The 19,759-nt window shown below is 46.3% G+C and overlaps 1 protein-coding gene across 2 annotated transcripts in view; it reads left to right on the top strand.

Annotated features, from left to right (window-relative positions):
* ROS1 (ROS proto-oncogene 1, receptor tyrosine kinase) overlaps positions 1 to 19,759 on the top strand; it is a 184,461-nt gene that overhangs the window by 160,978 nt on the left and 3,724 nt on the right. For both annotated transcript variants that reach the window (XM_075597730.1, XM_075597729.1), the window contains exon 41: positions 17,554 to 17,717. In XM_075597730.1, the coding sequence (XP_075453845.1) occupies positions 17,554 to 17,717 (164 nt within the window). The remainder of the gene's footprint in view (positions 1 to 17,553; positions 17,718 to 19,759) is intronic.

Genomic DNA, 19,759 nt, shown 5'->3' with positions numbered 1-19,759 from the left:
TCCCCTGTGGGATCCGCCCATAATTGCAACCCCTGGGGGCGGGTTCCAGCTATGTCAGTGGAAGGAGGAGCCGAAGCAGGGAGTGGCGGATCCAGCAACTTCTACCAGTCAGTTGCGAGGAACCACTGAACTGAAGAGACCTATACAGGAAGTGGCTCCTGTGAAAAGAATGGCCTGCCCCTCCACTGTGGGCACGATGGTCTCCACCCAGCCCTACTCGGTACCCGGCGGGCTACTGGTAGTAAGGGTGGCAAACACCGAGACGGTGGTCGGGCTCTGCCTACAATGCGGGCTGCCCGGAGGCACTGTCAACACGGCGGCACGTTGCCCACATTGCGGGACATTATATCTGTGGCCCATGCCCACATTTATACCTATCCAACCTGCTGACCCCCCGGGGGATACGGCTAGGCGCTCCGCCGAGTCCCCTGGCGCACTGTGGCTCAGCCGTGCGAGTCCCGGAGAAAGGGGACTGGAGTCGACCAAGTCGGCTGGGTCAGTAGCAACCGAGACGGTCGGGTCACCCCCCGACCGCGCAGAGAAAAGACTTTCGCCACGCTCGGTGACCCCGAGATCAGGGAAGGGAGATTACTCCGACGAGGATCTCCGTGAGCTAGCGGTGGCGAAATCGGGGCCCAAGAGGGACCCAGGACGGACGACACCCCGTGGGGTGAGTGGCAGTCTGGAAAACAGGGCGTCCCCCGCAGATCGGCGAGCCGAGAGACGGAGTCCCGCCATCCCAGGACCTGGCAGCGACGGGAGAGAGACGCCAACGGCCCTGCGGACTGGTAAGAGAAGCAGCCCCATCACTTACCTTGTCCCGGCAGGACAGCGCAGCGGAGGAAGGGTCGTGCCAGGCCCGAGGTGCACGTGGAGAGACGGCATCACTTCCGGTGAAGACGACGGCGGAGCTTCCGGATGTCGTCATCGACGAAGAGATCCCGAATGGGGATCCAACCCGAGATGGCGGCGCTTCCGGTTCCGGGGAGGGCATCACTTCCGGTGGCGACGGCGGAACCGCTGGGAAAGATGCAGCGACGCTTCGGCGATCGGGGGAAGGTCCCCGATCACCTCAAAGGCCCAGGAGTTGGATGGGCGATCCGAGGACTGAGGAGGGTGAGATGTCCTCATTGGACCAGTCTACGGACAGCCGGGAACGGGTCGTAACCCCGTGGGGTCCCATCACTTGCCCTTATGCCCCATCCCATGCCTTAGATAAAACCCCTGCCCCTGTCACCTGTTCCATGGGATCCCCGCCTAGCTTGGAATCGGTGGACATACCCTCGGAAGAGGAGGTGAAACGGACTGGGGGGAGGCAGCGCAGTTGCGCTACGGAAGGCACTTCTCGGGGGGGGGGGAGAGTTGAGAGTGGCCGCAGTAGGCCGGTGGTTGCCCCCTGTAGCTCCCGACCAAGTGAAAAAGGCCCCGGGATCTTACAGGTGGTCTGTACCGCGATCGGCACGGACATCGGGGGTATTTTCCCTGGGGGATGAGAGTGATTCAGGGGAGTCACACAAATTCAGAGAGCACCGTTGGTGGGCCACACTATTTGAAGGGTACTCCGCATGGATGGACCGCACTCGGTTCCTCATCCGGCGAGAAGATATAGTGGATTACTGGTGGGCTGCGGGAGAGTTCACCCCTGAGCAAAGGGATAGAGAGTTGCAGGAGCGATGGCTTCAGATCGAGCACAGGGAGATAGAACCCATGGGTCCCAGCATCCTGTCAGATTCCGTGGACCCTGATGAGCCCCTATCATGGGTGTTACCTGGGAGGGCCGGTAGGGCTGACCTGATCAGGATAAGTAGGGCCGAGCGGGCCATAATGGCTCGTTATAAATCATCCCACGGGTTGGAGTACCCGTATGTCCCTGAGCCTCTCATGGACGAAATAGAGGAAAACAGAGGGAGGTGGCTTAGGGAGGCCATTGAAATGTACTTGGTCGGAAGGGGAAGTGCAGTGGTAGGGAAGAAGGCCGAGGAGCGGATAGAGCACTTAGTACGCATATGGGGCATAGGAAGGAACATCTACAAACATAAGGTGACCTATAGGCCCGAGAGGGGACTGCCGAGACATTACTATGTTACGGTCCTGGATATGGGTGGTAGGGAGGTAAGAAAACCTGACCCCAGTCACTACTTTTAGGAGGTACTATGTATTACGCGGGTTCGTGGCTGCTGGTCGGGGCGGGCTTGGCGGAGTGTACTGTAGACATTTTGTGTGCATTATGAAAATTTGTAAGATGTTCTAATTATGTTTTGTGTTTCAGTGCTTCCTGGAAAAGGGTATACAAATTTAGGTCCCAGCGAGGACGATGGGATTCACCAGGGGGAGAATGTAGCGGCATGTAAAATGGCTACAGTCATCTCTCCTGCTGACAGTAAGGCCTAGTAAGTTGTGGGCATGCCAGCAGTAATTATGGAGGTTTGCCCTCACACCCTGGTGGGGTGCCCTGTGTATGGATGGGAGTGGTCACATGCTCTGACTCCATGGTTAGTGATGTCAGAGGTGTGTCAGCTTCCAGAGTGTACATAAGGCACAGCACTGTGTCAAAAAGTAGTGCTAGTACAAGTTCAGCGAAGAGGAGGAGTTCAAGTTTCAATCCTAGTCTGAGTTGCTGGTTATGTTGTAGTAACTGTAAGGAGACTGTGTCCAGGGACCTGGCACAGGATAGAGATATCCCGGCTGGGATAGGGAATCCCTATTAAAGGAGAGCTCACCTTTCAAAGGGAAGCATTGACTCAAGATGCGTGGCTAGAGATTCTACTGCGTGGGGCAGCTAGCCCACCTCAATCAATAAAGATGCTCTTATTCGAACACCCTCTCGTGTACGTGTGTGGAGTGAATGTACAGAGAGGAGCACCACCGAGGAGTTCCTCACCAGGACCATCTCCAAGTGACCGAAGGGACCCTGATGAGGTGGAGGCGCTGCACTGGAACTAGGTAGGACTCAGCACACTACCTCAGCTGCCTGTCTGGACGGGTTCTCCCCACACACGATCATGCGGGAGACTCAGGAGTCCTGTTGCCAACAGGTTGCAAGGAATCCACTACTGGCTTTGACTATTGTCTTGCAGACCTGTGCAGTTGCAGGCTTCCTCTGGCAATCTATGGCACAGGTGCTGCCTCTCATTGCAGCTTCTGCCCTGTGCTGCTTCATTGGAGGAGTTCTCACACACCCTCCTCCTGTGATTGGATCTCCGCCCTTTATATTCTAGGCGTTGGCTCTGAACCAGCGCCGAGCATAACTATTCATTTCTCTATGTTACTGACTCTGCCACAAACCACCCCAGGCCTCTCTCCTAGTGTTCTTACCTTCAAGTTCCTGAGTATCCAGAGGCCTGGTCCTGGATGTCTGTGCTGAAGCGTTGTTGCCAGCACTGGTCTGCTGCTATATCCTTGCAGTGGCCTACCCTGGACGTCTGTGCTGAAGCGTTGATGCCAGCACTGGCCTGCTGCTATATCCTTGCAGTGGCCTGCCCTGGACGTCTGTGCTGAAGCGTTGATGCCAGCACTGGCCTGCTGCTATTCTCCTGCAGTGGCCTACCCGGGACGTCTGTGCTGAAGCGTGTTGCCAGCACCGGTACCTGCTGCATTCCCTCCTAGCAGTGGCTACCCTTCCTTTCCTGCGGCTTGCTGCGATCCTCTTGCAGTGACCTGCCTTGGACTTCTGCGCTGAAGCGTTGGTTCTTCCCGACGCTGCCCTGTGGTGAACTTCATCCAGCCTGCTGTCTCCTCCTGCTGAGATCGGCGTCATGGGCCGAGGCCGCTCCTCGCGCAGAAGCCACCCCCGCACTCACGCTCCTAAGCTGAAGCGGGGATCTCCTGACTTCCTGTTGCCGAACTCCTGCTTCATTAACGACGATGCTGCCTTCTCCAATCCTGACCCTGCGATGTACGACTACGAACTGCGCACTCCGGATCAGTCTGCGTGGACTAAGGTCGGTGATTATATAACCCCACCTCAGCCACGCGGTCCGGTCCCGGTTTGTGGCGAGCAACGGCGTAACAGTATGCTCGGCCCATTAAAACCGGACCGCTCCGTGGCGGGGGATGGTAAATGTTTAACTGTACCTATGTCCCAGGCTGCGGACCAGTCCCTGTTTGAAAAACAGTATCTGTTTGAAAGACTGCCTCCACCTAATCTTGAATGTATGTATGAAGGGTTAACCCCTGCAGAAAGACTAACTCGTAAAGAAATACTTACAAGGTCTCAGGAATGTAGAGAGGTGAAGAAGATGTTACAAGCCCAGTACTCCCAACTACTCCTTCTTATGTCTACTCCAGGTCTTGAACCTGCGGATTTTGGGGTACCGGCTCAGGCTATAGACACCACCCTTAAATTATTCCTGGAATTTGACAAAAACATAAGCGAGCGTGAACCTCTACTTGCTGCCCACGCACAGACTATTCACAAACCCTTTTCTGTCAGTTCTGTTGCTAAACCTGTGGGGGTACCTCTCTCTCCTAAGAATGGTCAAACCATTTCTCTGTCGCTGCCCGCTAAGGAAGAAGCTGCCACGCTCCCTAATCCCGAGTTAACCTCCCTAAATTCTGTCTCTGAGGTTATTTCGGTCTTAACCCCTGCTAGTCAGGCTTATGCGTCCCCCACTGTAAATCCCTGCAGTCCCCAGGTCAGTGTGTCTTCCCTAGCACCAGAGAATGAATCCTGTTTGCCCTCTTTTCCTAAACCAAAAATTCTAAGCTCTGTGTCCAAGGTTTTTTCTGTATTAACCCCTGCTAGTCTGCTCTGTGAGGTCCCTACTGCTAACCCTAGTATTCCGCAGTCTAATGATAGGTCCCTAGGGCAAGAGGCAGAACCCCCTATGACCCCACTCTCGGAGACTAGCTTCTATTTCTCTGATTCTCAGGTACAGAGTAATTTAACCCTTGGGGTTTTTCCTATGTTAACCCCTGCAGGTCAGCCCTGTGAATCTTCCTTGGTAGATCCCTTTAGTTCGTCAGTCAGGGACACCTCCTTAGCCTCAGAGGATCAATCCCTTTTGTCCTCTGACTCGGCTAAAATTCTCGGGGCTATGCCCCCTGAACTTTCGGCAAATATACTGGCTCCAGTAAAAAGTATTCTGGAGCCGTTTGTTTCTCTAAACCTGTTCGCAGAATCCCTACTCCTAGGTATTTCACTCACCCCGTCTGCCACTCAGAGAGCTGAGACCCCTGCTTCTGAGCATAGACCCCTTTTCGTGGAATCTGTTGTCGTTTCTGGTGTCCCAGACACTCTTTCCCAAATACCCACTTCAGAGGCCAGCACAGTCGTGGTTGCCCCACTTGCACTGTCTGAGTTCTCCTTTTCTCAAATCCTAGGGTTTAAAGCGAACAGTACATATTATGCTCCTTTCCAAGTGACCCCTACTGAGATCAGCGTATCTGCTGTTGCTCTCTCAGTACCATTAAAGTTAGGGCCCTTCTTTTTGAAGGATCAGGCTATCAAGTTTGAGACTCCCTTTATCCCTGACTTTGTAAATCTGCAGTCCCTTCTCACTGTAGTTAAAAGCTCTCCAGCAGCCGCAGAGTTAAGCTTTGCCGCTGTCAAATCTTCTGTTATAGAAGCAACCTTGCCTAGCTTACTTCTGTCTGTCCTATCTGTGATGCCTATCATCTTTACTAAAATTTCTGTTTTGCAAGGTATTTCTCCTATTAAATCTGTGATACCTGCAATTCCTTTAATCAGTTCCAAAACCCCTGTCACTAAGTCTCCCATGGAGTCTGATGCCCTCACTAGGGATTCTCAGGGACCCAATTCTGTAACAAGCAAGATATCCCTTGTGTCTGTTGGAGAGTTTACCCCAGTTTCTCTCACGGATCATGCCACAGCCTCCGGGATGATTAAAAATGACTTTAAGTCTGGGATGCCCATTCCTGTAATAATACTGTTTCACGCTGATTCGCCCCCACAGTATTCGGGGTATCCACTACTGACTGTATGTCTACTACCACGAACTCAGGGGTATCGCATTTGGAACGTTCCCTTTTTTCAGAAGATCCCGTCTTTAAAATGGACTTATTTTTCTCTGTGTCTTCCACAATACTTGGGGTACTTGCTATTGACTGTCCTGTCCCAAAACTAGGGTTACCTCTCAAAAAGGTGCCTGGAGCTACCGATGTTAAAGACCCTATGTTTAAAACAGTAACAATTTGCATTGCTTCTCCCACAGTATCATGTGAGACCTGGGTACCTGGGACCTCCACTCCTAAGCCAAGCTCTAGTTCTCTGTCTTCTTTCTCTGTGTTGGAGGCACCCAGCTTTAACCCCAAGACTTTTTTCCCTAAGGTTGATGCACCGCGTAACCGCCTGCCTTGTTTTTTGGATAAAATCTGTTTTCTCACCTTTCAAACAGACTCCTTACTCGCAGGTCTCTGTGCGGTGCCCAAAGTGCCCGTTCTGTATGGCAATTGGCCTCTCCCTAAGACGAAGACACCCTTACTGGACCTCGTCGCTTTACCTGAAGCGTCCGTTCCTGTTCTCTATGGGTCCACTATGGGTATAGACATGCTTATTATGTCCTTCGCCAAAGCCACAAATTCGGATTTCATTCTCTCTAAAGATCACAAACCAAAGGAAGCGGATCCTTCTTCAACTGCCAGTACCATGACCAAGAGTTGCATACACACTGCTACAGACTCTCGCAAATTGCTTGGGATAGCAACCCTGCTTGGTATCAAAAGTACCGCTGCAATAGTGTGTAGTGAACCCTCCCGCCCCATTCCCTTGCTAACCACCACCCGGAATTCCTTGGAAGCTAAAGACTCTCGCAACTTCCTCCGTGTTGATTTCACCAAAGACATTGCCTTCTCTGAAGGTCCCTCTGCCATTTTTGTCCGACAATCTGTGTCCTGTGTCCCGTACTCTTGGACTATTACTATGCACCGGACACCTGGCTACTGTCCTTCCGATGTTCCCATTCCGGAGCCCTCCGATGTTCCCATTCCGGAGCCCCATTGTCCATGTACCAAGAACTGCAGTACCACCGCTGTCTTTCATGGCACTCGCCAATGTACATCTGGATTGTGGACCTAATTCTCGCCGGAGACACTTCATGAACAACTCAATGTCTCCAAGACCTTTGAATGGTCCTGTTCACCCAGGCTTCTCACCCAGTGGTGGGGGTACTGTAAGGAATCCCAACAAACTATGGGCTTTCAACGCCACCTCTCGCCTAAGGAGGTTTAGGAACAATTCCATGTCCCCCAAATCTGTGATGGATCTTGTTCGTCCGGAGGTCTCACCTGAAGGGGGGGGTACTGTAAGGAATCCACTACTGGCTTTGACTATTGTCTTGCAGACCTGTGCAGTTGCAGGCTTCCTCTGGCAATCTATGGCACAGGTGCTGCCTCTCATTGCAGCTTCTGCCCTGTGCTGCTTCATTGGAGGAGTTCTCACACACCCTCCTCCTGTGATTGGATCTCCACCCTTTATATTCTAGGCGTTGGCTCTGAACCAGCGCCGAGCATAACTATTCATTTCTCTATGTTACTGACTCTGCCACAAACCACCCCAGGCCTCTCTCCTAGTGTTCTTACCTTCAAGTTCCTGAGTATCCAGAGGCCTGGTCCTGGACGTCTGTGCTGAAGCGTTGTTGCCAGCACTGGCCTGCTGCTATATCCTTGCAGTGGCCTACCCTGGACGTCTGTGCTGAAGCGTTGATGCCAGCACTGGCCTGCTGCTATATCCTTGCAGTGGCCTGCCCTGGACGTCTGTGCTGAAGCGTTGATGCCAGCACTGGCCTGCTGCTATTCTCCTGCAGTGGCCTACCCGGGACGTCTGTGCTGAAGCGTGTTGCCAGCACCGGTACCTGCTGCATTCCCTCCTAGCAGTGGCTACCCTTCCTTTCCTGCGGCTTGCTGCGATCCTCTTGCAGTGACCTGCCTTGGACTTCTGCGCTGAAGCGTTGGTTCTTCCCGACGCTGCCCTGTGGTGAACTTCGTCCAGCCTGCTGTCTCCTCCTGCTGAGATCGGCGTCATGGGCCGAGGCCGCTCCTCGCGCAGAAGCCACCCCCGCACTCACGCTCCTAAGCTGAAGCGGGGATCTCCTGACTTCCTGTTGCCGAACTCCTGCTTCATTAACGACGATGCTGCCTTCTCCAATCCTGACCCTGCGATGTACGACTACGAACTGCGCACTCCGGATCAGTCTGCGTGGACTAAGGTCGGTGATTATATAACCCCACCTCAGCCCCGCGGTCCGGTCCCGGTTTGTGGCGAGCATCGGCGTAACACAGGTGCACCACCAGACACTACCACACTGTAATGGGGACCGGTTAGACCACAGGGGCCAATGTGAGATTGGGTGGGTCAGGCCGGTTCAGAAATACCGTTACAAACACACCCACCCTCTGTGCCCCCAACAACCCTATACCCCGCTAATATACTTCACACAGCTTAATTTTTTTGGGGGGATGGACAGGAATTATACTATAGGCCGGCGGTAGCCCTCGGGTCGTCCCCGCGGGTGACTGGGTGTCCCCGCTTGCCTGTAGTACCAATCCTGTGCCTAAAAAACTAAAAATACATAAATACTTTTAAATAAATACACCCCCCCTAACACATACAGTACAATAATAGGCAAAATTACTATTATCCACATATGGATAATAATGCATTTGCCCATTTAAAATACATTCATCAGAATAAATAAATAGTGCACTCACCCTTGCCAGGCTGCCACGATGAAGGCCGTCCTCATCCTCATCCCGTCCATGCCTCCTGTGCTGCAAAAAATACACAAGAATAAAAGGCGATAATTTAATGTCCCCTAACCCCGTAATCACCTTAGCGGTTAGTAATTAAGTAAACAATGCCTTTTAAGGCCAATAAAACGCTGTTATCACTGCTTAATGAATTGTGCAGGAGCCTGTATTGGCCTTTAATGGCACTTTGCGCTCTTAAAACGACTTATCGGAGCTTAGTGCATAGCCCCCTACGTATTTATGATATTGCAATAACCAGTGGTTGACAAATCACCAAAAAATCTACTCGCCACACAAAAAAATCTACTCGCCACCTAGTACCAAATGTGTGCTGCTTGGGCCAATATTTACTCGCCTGGGGGTTAAATCCACTCGCCCGGGGCGAGCAAATGTATAGGTTTGTCGAACACTGGCAATAACATTGTTGTATCTCTTGTATATCTAAAATGACAGCTACCGTGCAAAATATTGGAAACTGGTAAATATACAATACAGGGATAAAAGTTAATGTCGTAGAAATATAGAGATGGGAATCCCCAGCCCTGGAGGGCTTTTAATCATGGACATAGTGGGAGAGACTGCGAGTAATTCTATGTTATCTGAAGTGGCCTATTCCAGCTGTTTTTAGTCAAAAACATCTCAAACGGCTACTACGGCAATACAGAATAAGGTCTTAAAGCAGCAGTTCCAGCTGCCGTTTCCCCCCCCCCCTTTAATATGTGCATCAATACAATCCACACAATGATAAGTAATAGCTAGGTTGCCGATCGATCCGTTCTCCTGTGATCGATCGGCGAAGATTCGGCTCGGGGGTTCACTAAATGGCTGCAGAGGAGTATTGACTCAGTATCTGTTACTTTGTAAATGGTTGCTATAGAAACAAAAAAGGCTTGTTGCATTATAATATATAAAAAATGTCATTCAGAGTTGTTTTTTTTTTTTTTAAATGCTACAAAGTATTTTCTCATAGTACAGAATTTATTTATTTAAAAACAAAAGCACACGTAGGATATTGCTGGGTCTGCAGCTTTCAGGAAGAAATGCAAATACACAAGGGGCATCAGTGTATGGAGAAGAAGGTAAACAAGTGTGCTTGGTAGCAGATATTAGCATGGTCATGCTATAATATGCAATATACTATGCTAAATTATATATTTTCCTGAAATGTTGGATTTTCAATGAAACCTTGAAAATGAGGTGCGGGTGAGATGAACGGGGTTTCTGATGCTTGTAGAGATGCATGTAAATGTATCTGCAGTGTAGCATTTGGCATACAATGTAAATATGTGTTCTATTTTATCATATGTACTGTATTCGGGTTTTCTTGGCTAAAACATTGTAGAGGAAACTCTTACTTTACAGTATTTATGAGTAGAACATTTTAATTAACATTTTAATCTATTTGGACTCTATACAGTACCTGAGGTCTTTTTTCCCCCAATGTGCTTTGTCTAGGGTGTCAGACTGGCATATGTTACACTAATTGAGATTGTATTAGAGGATATTAGGACTAGTGAACACTAATCCAATATACTGTGTTGGTTATTTTTGTTCAAGTAATAAAGGTACTGGAGTTTGATTGAAAAGATAAATGTACCTTTTTAGATTTTGATTTTATTTGGGGAGTTTGGGCTTATCTTTCTCTACTTCATTTATTATCTCAAACACATTTTCTCAGTCAACAGACAAGTAATGCCATCATATTCAATTCATTAGTGTTAAAGCCATCACTCTGTAAACCAATTATATTAGCATTAAGTCATATTGGCTGTTCATTGTACCAATGCCATCTGTCTGAAAGTAGCTAATAAGAAGTATATAAACTGTATTATTTTATTTTTCACATTGAGGAAGAAAACACATTTTAATTACTCTTTTGAAAAATTGTATGTGCGACCAGCGCTCCAGCTATATGTTCTAGTTATCCTATTACTCACAGAAGATGCAGCATACAGAGTTTTGACCACAGGCTCTGCACGCATTGAGGTTGGTGAAGAGGTTTTTGGTGTGAGGTCACAGAACACAATCCATTCCAGAATAAATCATGATAACGTGAACCAGCCTTCATATAATCTCCTAATGAAATCCACTTATACCAGCTCTCAGATCCCGCTTCTCCCACATAACGTAGGAGGAAAGGGACTTGCAGATGGAAGTCTAAAGGAGTAGCCCAGCGCAATATTCCCTCTCATTGTTTTTAGCTGAGAAACTATCGAGGTAGGTGAACAACATATACAGTATATATATATATATATATATATATATATATATATATATATATATATATATATATATATATATATATATATTAGCAAAGGTTATTGCGTCAGCTGGTGTGCTATTGTGGAATAGTCCGTGATATTCTGCGTTATCACCAGTGTTCGACAAACCTATACATTTGCAAGCCCCGGGCGAGTGGATTTAACATCGTGGCGAGCGCCTATTGGCCCAAGCAGCACACGTTTGGTACTAGGTGGCGAGTAGATTTTTTTGTTCGGCGAGTAGATTTTTTGGTGATTTGTCGACCAATGGTTATCACTGTCGTTGAATCCGATTGAAACGTTGATATTCTGTGTCTGCGTTATATATATGTTTATGTCTGTCATTTGACAAAGGCCAGATATAAAGAGAATATGGGGAGAGGAGAGTGGGTGACATGGGAGTTAGTGACACAGAGGGGGGGAGCGTGGAGGGGGGTGAGTGACACAAGTGGGGGGAGTGACACAGGTGGGGGGAAGTGACATCGATGTGAAGAAGAGAGTGGGTACAGGGGTATCAGAGAGTGAATGGGAAGGGAGAGAAAGTCAATGGGGAGGGAGGGGAAGTGATATGCGGAGGGTGAGAGAGTGACATGCGGAGGGAGAGAGAGTGACATGCGGAAGGAGAGAGTAATATGGGGAGGGAGAGAGAGTGATATGCGGAGGGAGAGAGAGTGATATGCGGAGGGAGAGTGATATGGGGAGGGAGAGAGTGATATGGGGAGGAAGAGAGATTGATATGCAGAAGGAGAGAGAGTGATATGGGTAGGGAGAGAGTGATATGGGTAGGAGAGAGTGATATGGGTAGGTAGGGAGGGAGAGAGAGTAATATAGGTAGGGAGGGAGAGAGAGCGACATGGGGAGGGAGAGAGAGTGATATAGGGAGGGAGAGAGAGTGATATGGGGAGAGAGAGAGTGATATGGGGAGGGAGAGAGATTGATATGCGGAAGGAGAGAGAGTGATATGGGTAGGGAGAGAGTGATATGGGTAGGTAGGGAGGGAGAGAGAGTAATTTACGTAGGGAGGGAGAGAGAGCGACATGGGTAGGGAGAGAGAGCGACATGGGTAGGGAGAGAGAGTGATATAGGGAGGGAGAGAGAGTGATATGGGGAGGGAGAGAGAGTGATATGGGGAGGGAGAGAGATATGGGTAAAGTGGAGAGAGTGATATGGGTAGGGAGGGAGAGAGTGATATGGGAATTGAGAGAGATATGGGTAAGGTGGAGAGAGTGATATGGGTAGGGAGGGAGAGAGTGATATGGTAGGGAGAGTGGTATGGGTAGGGAGGGAGATAGTGATATGGGGAGGGGGGAGAGAGTGATATGGGTAGGAAGGGAGGGAGAGAGTGATATGGGGAAGGTGGAGAGAGTGATATGGGGAGGGAGAGTGAGTAATATGGGGAGGGAGAGTGAGTAATATGAGGAGGGAGAGAGAGTGATATGAGGAGGGTGGAGATAGTGATATGGGGAGGGGGAGAGAGTGATATGGGGAGGGAGAGAGAGTGATATGAGGAGGGTGGAGATAGTGATATGGGGAGGGAGAGAGAGTGATATGAGGAGGGTGGAGATAGTGATATGGGGAGGGAGAGAGATTGATATGGGGAGGGAGAGAGAGTGATATGGGGAGGGAGAGAGAGTGATATGAGGAGGGTGGAGATAGTGATATGGGGAGGGAGAGAGAGTGATATGAGGAGGGTGGAGATAGTGATATGGGGAGGGAGAGAGATTGATATGGGGAGGGAGAGAGAGTGATATGGGGAGAGGTTGTACCCTTTTTCTCTCTTCCCGAGGCACATGTAAGAGCGTTGCTGCTGTGGGTAGCTTCTTCCGGCCCACACCAGTCAGCTGCTTAATGTCGGCGCACTGATGAATACTGTCCTACTCCTTTTCTTACTCTGGGTACTAGTCATTAGCACAGGAGAGGAGCTGGGCAGTACCGTGTTTATCAAGTGACTTTCATTAAACAGCTGACTGTAGAAAGCAGGCAGAAGTGCCGATCCACGTCAGTAACTTCTTTACTCCATCAGCATCAAGGAGAAAGGTCACTGTTGGGGCCCACCGAGAATTTCTCTGGGTCTCTGGTGGGCCAGTTTGACCCTGTGCGTGCATTATAGTCCTCTGTAGATGTCCAGTTCTAATCTCAAATAGTGGTGGTCCTATATAGAATATGTTCTATGTACAGTAACTGCTGTCTGTGCCTTAGATCTGATTCCTACATGGTATGTCAAATATTATGGTTACTTTAACAATAAGCCCTTGAGAAACCTTGCCCCAATACTTATGTATGATATCACTGCCAGTGGAGGCCAGCTGTCTTCCTAAACACTTCTACCAACCATGTTACTCTTGAAACAGCTGTATTCACAAGACTCCCAATGAACATAACAGCAGTTACTGTTAAAATTATCATTAGCCCTAAAAGGAAAATACCAATTGTATCTCTACTAATATAAAAGTACTTATCCATATGGTTTCCAGCTATTAAAAATATGTTCAGCCTCTTTATCATGGGGGAAAATGTGTCAATTATCCTTCCCCCTCACTGCAAATTGGTATTAATGTTTCTTCCCATGGGTCAGTATAAATTATACAGCCAATGCTACTGGTTCAGTACATGTTTATAGTGAATGGCAGATTAGACAAATCTAACTAGGTTTCCACAACAATACATCCTAATTGCATACACCCTAAATCTGACTTCATTTCAGCATACAAAAAAAGAAAATGGTAATTTAGGTACTTATGAGCACCCATACAACATTAATATCAGAGGTCCTAAAATAAATCAAATCATGGTGGGAATATGCTGGTCTGATAGTTATCTAGTGTAGTTATCAATTTTCCATGTAACCTTTCTGCTTGGACCGTTATGTCTGTAATTAAAATTTTAATTAGTAGGAGTCTGGACATTTTCTTTGCAATATTCTTCTAATATACTGTACTTCTCGTGATTTTATTAATGATATTACAAATCTCTTTTCTAGCCTGTATACCTCTGTGTATTAAAATTGTGCATCAATATTGCTTGCCTTGTGTTATATTCATTATTATTTAGAGATATGCTACTTTTTATTTTTTTGTAAACTTTAAAAATATATATATATATTTTTTTTTAATGCAAATTACCCTATTTCCTGTACAAACCATGCATCGAAAGTGATGTGCCTTTGTAGCCTCTGCTAGCAGAATGGGCTGCTTCTAATCTTTCAATATGATTTAGGTGCAATGCTCATACTCTGATTTTAGTGTGAGCACCGATTTCTTCTGTAAGCTTATTTTTTTCCCATTAACAGATGGACTATCCATCTCATATTTCACATGCATACCAAAAACACCCAACTTTTCTATGACCTTGCCACTAGACATAGTGTCAAATACCTAACTAGCATTTAGGAATACCATACTCACTGACGGCTTCCTAAAGACATTCTTCTTCCATCTCTGCACAAAAGCTGTTAATGTTTCTATGACAGGATGCGCACGGTTCAAAACCATTCCTAGTCTTTAACACAATATGATTTCTCTCATGACACAGGTAATGTGCTCGGGATTAATTCATATAACATTCTGAGTAAAGTTGACAGATCTGGAGTCTCCACAGTCTCTCACATCTGAACTTAAATAGAACAACATTTGAAGTCTTCAAATTATTTTTCCTGGTGTTCTTATTGACATCCTCATCTAGAACAGTTCACTTTCTATATCTCCCAGTTTGTCCGTCGGAGCCCCCCTTTAAAACACCCTGCTACCCGCCACCCCCCTCCTCCCCAGGATGGCAAACACTGTATTAACAATTCATTTTCAGGAAATGTACTGTATGTCTTTATTTATATAGCGCCATTAATATACATAGCGCTTCACAGAAGTAATACATGTGACAATCATATAAATAAGAAATAATACAAATAACAGAACATGGGAATAAGTGCTTCAGACATAAAAAATTTACATTTAGGAAGAGGAGTTCCTGCTCCAAAGAGCTTACAATCGAATTGCCCTAAAGCAGCATGGTGCTTCTGAAGTCAAATATCTTTTGTACATTTTGCGGTACCCCCTTAAATAATCCCTTGTCACCTGACGTCTGAGTATACCCAGGTCTCGAGTGGCAAGATTTTTAATATTTTTTAGTTTTCCAAAAAAATGCAAACATGGCTGCCTGGATCAGCAATAGAAGGTTGCGACACCATCTTCTGAGAACGTCACAGCTTTCTATTTCCTGCAGCAGTGAGCCGTGACTTGGCGGACATTTTGTGTCCGCGGAGCACATTTTTTTACCGGGTGCCACACAGCAGGAACCGAGGCGGTCACTGCATGTCGGAGAACTGTGGAAAAGCTAAAAAATCCTGAGGGAGAGCGTGGATTGCCGCTATAAATGGTGTACGTTTCTTTATTTCAAATCTGTGTAATTGTATGTAATTTTTCCTTGTTTATACAAATTAATATGCAATGTAGTATGAAAAGATCCATGATTCTGATCGCAAGGGTTGATTTCCCTGTCTAAATAAGCAGGAATTGACTAATTTTTCTGTTCCTTTATGTCCCCCAAATTGAGCTGAGAACTAACCTCATCAACAACTACCTTTAACACAAACAGACAGTGGCTTGGTCAGTAAGGTGATCTCCCATACTTCCTGTCTGCTGAAGACCAAAAAGCTGAAAGTTTCCCATTATTTGCAGGCTTCTAAAGCGGAAAGCGCTGAAAGCTATTTACTGCAACAGTAACGAAGCAGAACAACATCAGCTTCCTCATAAAACACCTCCTAGTGCAAAGAATTCAATTAGAGGGAAATATAATGACACAAACTAGACAACAAACAGTGGCAAGATATATACACCTCCATGGTTAAGAGAATGAAGATTATTTCTTCTCTTTTCAAAGTAGGCTAACGGATCATGAGGATTTCTAAAAGTCACACACAGTCCCAAATTTAATAAGCAGTCTTCTGCCACAACACAGCTTCCGGCAATGGAGGACCCCCGTTATAGCCCATTGACTTCATGGGCTGCAAGATATTTTCTCGTCTTATGGCAGAAGGCTGCTTAGTAAACATAACCCATACTCGCTTATTCACAATGTGATTTGCTGTTGACTTGCTGATTGAAAGTATTCGTGGTCTGCCTCCTGTAGTTGGGGAGCCTTCCCCTGTCTGAAACGTTTGGGGGCTTATTCACAATATGCTGTAGCAGCCACGCAGTGCAGAGTAAGCCATTTGAAATGACAAGTCTTGGCACATGTGTAACAGGTTAGGCGTAACTGTATAGCTCAGCAAACTCTGTAAAGACAGCATTGCTGGCACCTCTTGCACTGACTAATTCAGCCCAACTCTGCAAAAATGACTAGCAGGCATGCAGTAAGGTTTGGTTTTTCGACCATAGCATTGGGTCGCCAAACAAATCCAACAGCAACAAACATACGTTTGCAGATTTAGTAACACGGTATAGGAACCAGGGATGACACAAATAAAAAAAGCCTTTGGTTTAGAAGTTGTATATGCATTTGTGTGTCTTTTTAAAGGTTTTAATGAGCTACTGTAATATATTTTGACTCACATTAAATACAATTAATGCAAGCTAAACAATATAAAACATTTGTACTGCACACAAAATAAACTTCCCATTTCATTTTAAATCTTCTCTCGTAAAAGAAAAAACTAATTTCACATAGTCCACATAAAAATAATAATAGTATAGAGTTTTTAATAACTATTTGTCTGTACGTTTTTTTTTCTTCTTTTTTTATCCTGATCTTTTATTTCATTGTAAAATCTTCAGTCATATTTTGGAGAAATAGATAGAAAATGTATATGTATTTAGCAGTCTTAAAAATGACAAGTTTGCCCGACCCTGATCACTGCGAGACCAGAATCACTGCAACATTCTAGTCTCGCTGTATGTAACATTATGCTTTAAAGAAAAATAATTAAATATGTAGCGCACTTTTCCCCACCCCCTGGGAGATATGGCTGCTACTACGTATGTGGTACGTTACCTGCAGCTCACAGGAGGCCTGAACCTCTGCTGCTGGGAGCCTGGGATGTGCCTGAGTCGTCAGTCGGTAGCACCTCCACCTGTACGGGATCCTACTATGTGGGATAACCCCGTTACAGCACCCCATGCAATAAAACACACGTGGCTAAGAGTAACAGTTTTACTACATGCAAAAGAATAGTAGATATATACAGTCCCACTAACCAGGTCACGCACGGCCGTACTCTCCAATAACCTCCAACAGGCTCTGGCACACCCCTTTTGAGCCTTGCCCTCTCTCTAGCAGTGCACCAATTGTAACTAGTGACTGCCTGGTCACATGATCTTCCCCACAGAACTTTGCATCTTTGGTCCACTTCTGCTGCACTGACAGCCATCTAATGAACCCTCGAGCCAAATCTTCGCATTTCGATCACAGGAGAACGGCTCGATCGGCAACTTAGCTAATTACCTGTCATTGTGTGGATTGTATTGATGCGCATATTAAAGGGGATGTTTTAAACAGCAGCTTTGACTGCTGCTTTAACTGGAGACAAGTCTGAATAAGAACTATAATAGTAAAAAATAAATTAGAATTTTCATAAGCTTATTTTTTGGCCTAGGTGGGACATGATGCTCAAATGCTGGACCCAGGACCCTCTGAAGAGGCCTACGTTTTCTTATCTTCAGAGACAACTAGAACAGTTGAAAGGCTACTCCTTAAGATGCACTCGAACAAAGGAGAAAATAATGGATTTGGAAGGTGTTGTAAATCCAGCTTTTGAAGGTAAGTATAGCTCCTGTAGTCCTGAGTCATACGGTTTAACCCAGCATAGCAAATCTCCTCTTCTTCTTCATCACTCTGCAAACCACCATTTTACTGTTAACCCATAGATTCACTTAATCCCCTTTTTCAGTATGCTGCCAAGTCTTTACTGGGCTGGAGAAGATGTCAGTTCCATTAGTCTGGATGGGGAAGAACTCTTCTCAACCATGGAAAGGATATCTTCATAGACTATGGGCCAAACTCTCAGAATTTCTCACCGTTTTGTTTTGCATTAAAGTCAATTGTTTGTACATTATAGTCACCAAAACGTGACAAATAAAAGTGGTCGAAAACTACACACTTTAAACTCAGTATGATTAATCTCAGGCATATTTATATAATTCCCCACCAATAGGATAACATTGTTCATAACATTGCCTGCATCTGGACTGGGATTTCTGCCTAAGATTTGTAACTAAAGAGAGATTGGCAAGTGCTCTGGAAATTATTTATTTTGTATGTATATCTTTATTTATATAGGTACATAGCGCATCACAGCTGTAATACACGTGACATAGTACTATAACACAGTGGGAATAAGTGCTTCAGACATAAAAGTAACATTAGGAAAGGGAGTCCCTGCCCCAAAGAGCTTACAATCTGGTAATTATGGAGATCTTACAGAGACAGTACGAAGGTGTTATGGTAAGTGCGTCTGCAAGGGGGTTAAGGTCTGTGCATCTGAGATGTATAGTAACAGCCAGCGGAGCTAACCATATGCTTAGTTAAAGAGGTGTGGTTTTAAAGGCTGAGAGAGAGTGTGCCACTCTGATATTTCTGGGAAGGACATTCCAGAAAATTACTTTGTATGGTAATATGCAAGCTTTTTTAATAGTTAATTCAAATAAAACTGAGTTAATAGGTTTTTTGTTTGTTTTTGGTCTCTGTGGTAGTAACTGGTAAAATGACACAGATAACAGGGTTAAAAGAACAGGACCAATTGTCTGCCTATTTCAAAAGAGGAAGTGCTGTGGATTCCTACACATAGATGCTATAGCAACCGCCTAAAAGCTTAATACTTTAGAAATAATAAAAAATGGCATAGAGTAAAAAAAATTTTTTTTTTTAATGAAAATGCAGTAGGTATTATCTAATAGTACACAACTGATATATAAAAAAACACATGTAGGATTTTGACGGTTTTGGTGCTTTAAGTCAGGGGTGCGCAAACTGGGATGGGCACCGCCTTTGGGGGGGGTGGGATTTTCTGGGGGGTGGGGGGGGGCGGGACACAGTGGTTACAGAGGCCCCACACTTCCCAGAATGTATTTAAATTAAATGCCGGGGTACCACGCCAGGCCTCTGTAAATTCCCTTACTTTGGCTTCCAGTGACGTGTCTCCATGGCAACCCGGTATCAAATGACGCTGCAGGGTTACGGGAGGTCAAATGCCTCCGCAATGTCATTTAACGCTGGGGCGCGTACAAGGGGGGGGGGGGGCGGTAGAGCAGGCACGGAGGCACAGGGGGAAATGTTTGCACACCCCTGCTTTAAGTGACCATTAAATATTAGTATGATTTTTGCCTTGAATATTTAACACCGAGTATAAAAGTATTTGGTTTGGTGCTGCTTGATCTTTAGCCGGAAGCGCATCTTAAGTGAAAATTCTAAATCAAATGTATTCCGTGATCAGTCAGGCCACAGGAATAGTAACACAGACACATGGAGTAAAAATATCACAGTGACTTCATGCAGCTTCATTTAGTCAAACATCAGCATTGAATGCTTATACATGAAACAGATCTAAACATAGGCACGCTGGCCGGCAAGTGTCTGGGACACAAATACCGACATTTCATTGGAAACCCTTATTATAATGTTGCCACCTTAAAAGCATGTTGAAAACCGCAAGCATTTGTTGGATGTTCATTTTAAAGCAGCCAAATCGTAATAGTTTTGTATTATGTGCCCCATTAAATAAACACGGGCAGCAGTGATTTGTCGCAATGGGGCATTAGTTCACATCCGTTTCGCCGCAACCAAATTACCGCCGGTGTGGGACC

Source organism: Ascaphus truei, chromosome 4, assembly GCF_040206685.1.
Source record: "Ascaphus truei isolate aAscTru1 chromosome 4, aAscTru1.hap1, whole genome shotgun sequence".
NCBI lineage: Eukaryota > Metazoa > Chordata > Amphibia > Anura > Ascaphidae > Ascaphus > Ascaphus truei.
The sequence above is the reverse complement of the archived record's forward strand: the minus strand, read 5'-3'. Positions and strand labels throughout refer to the sequence as shown.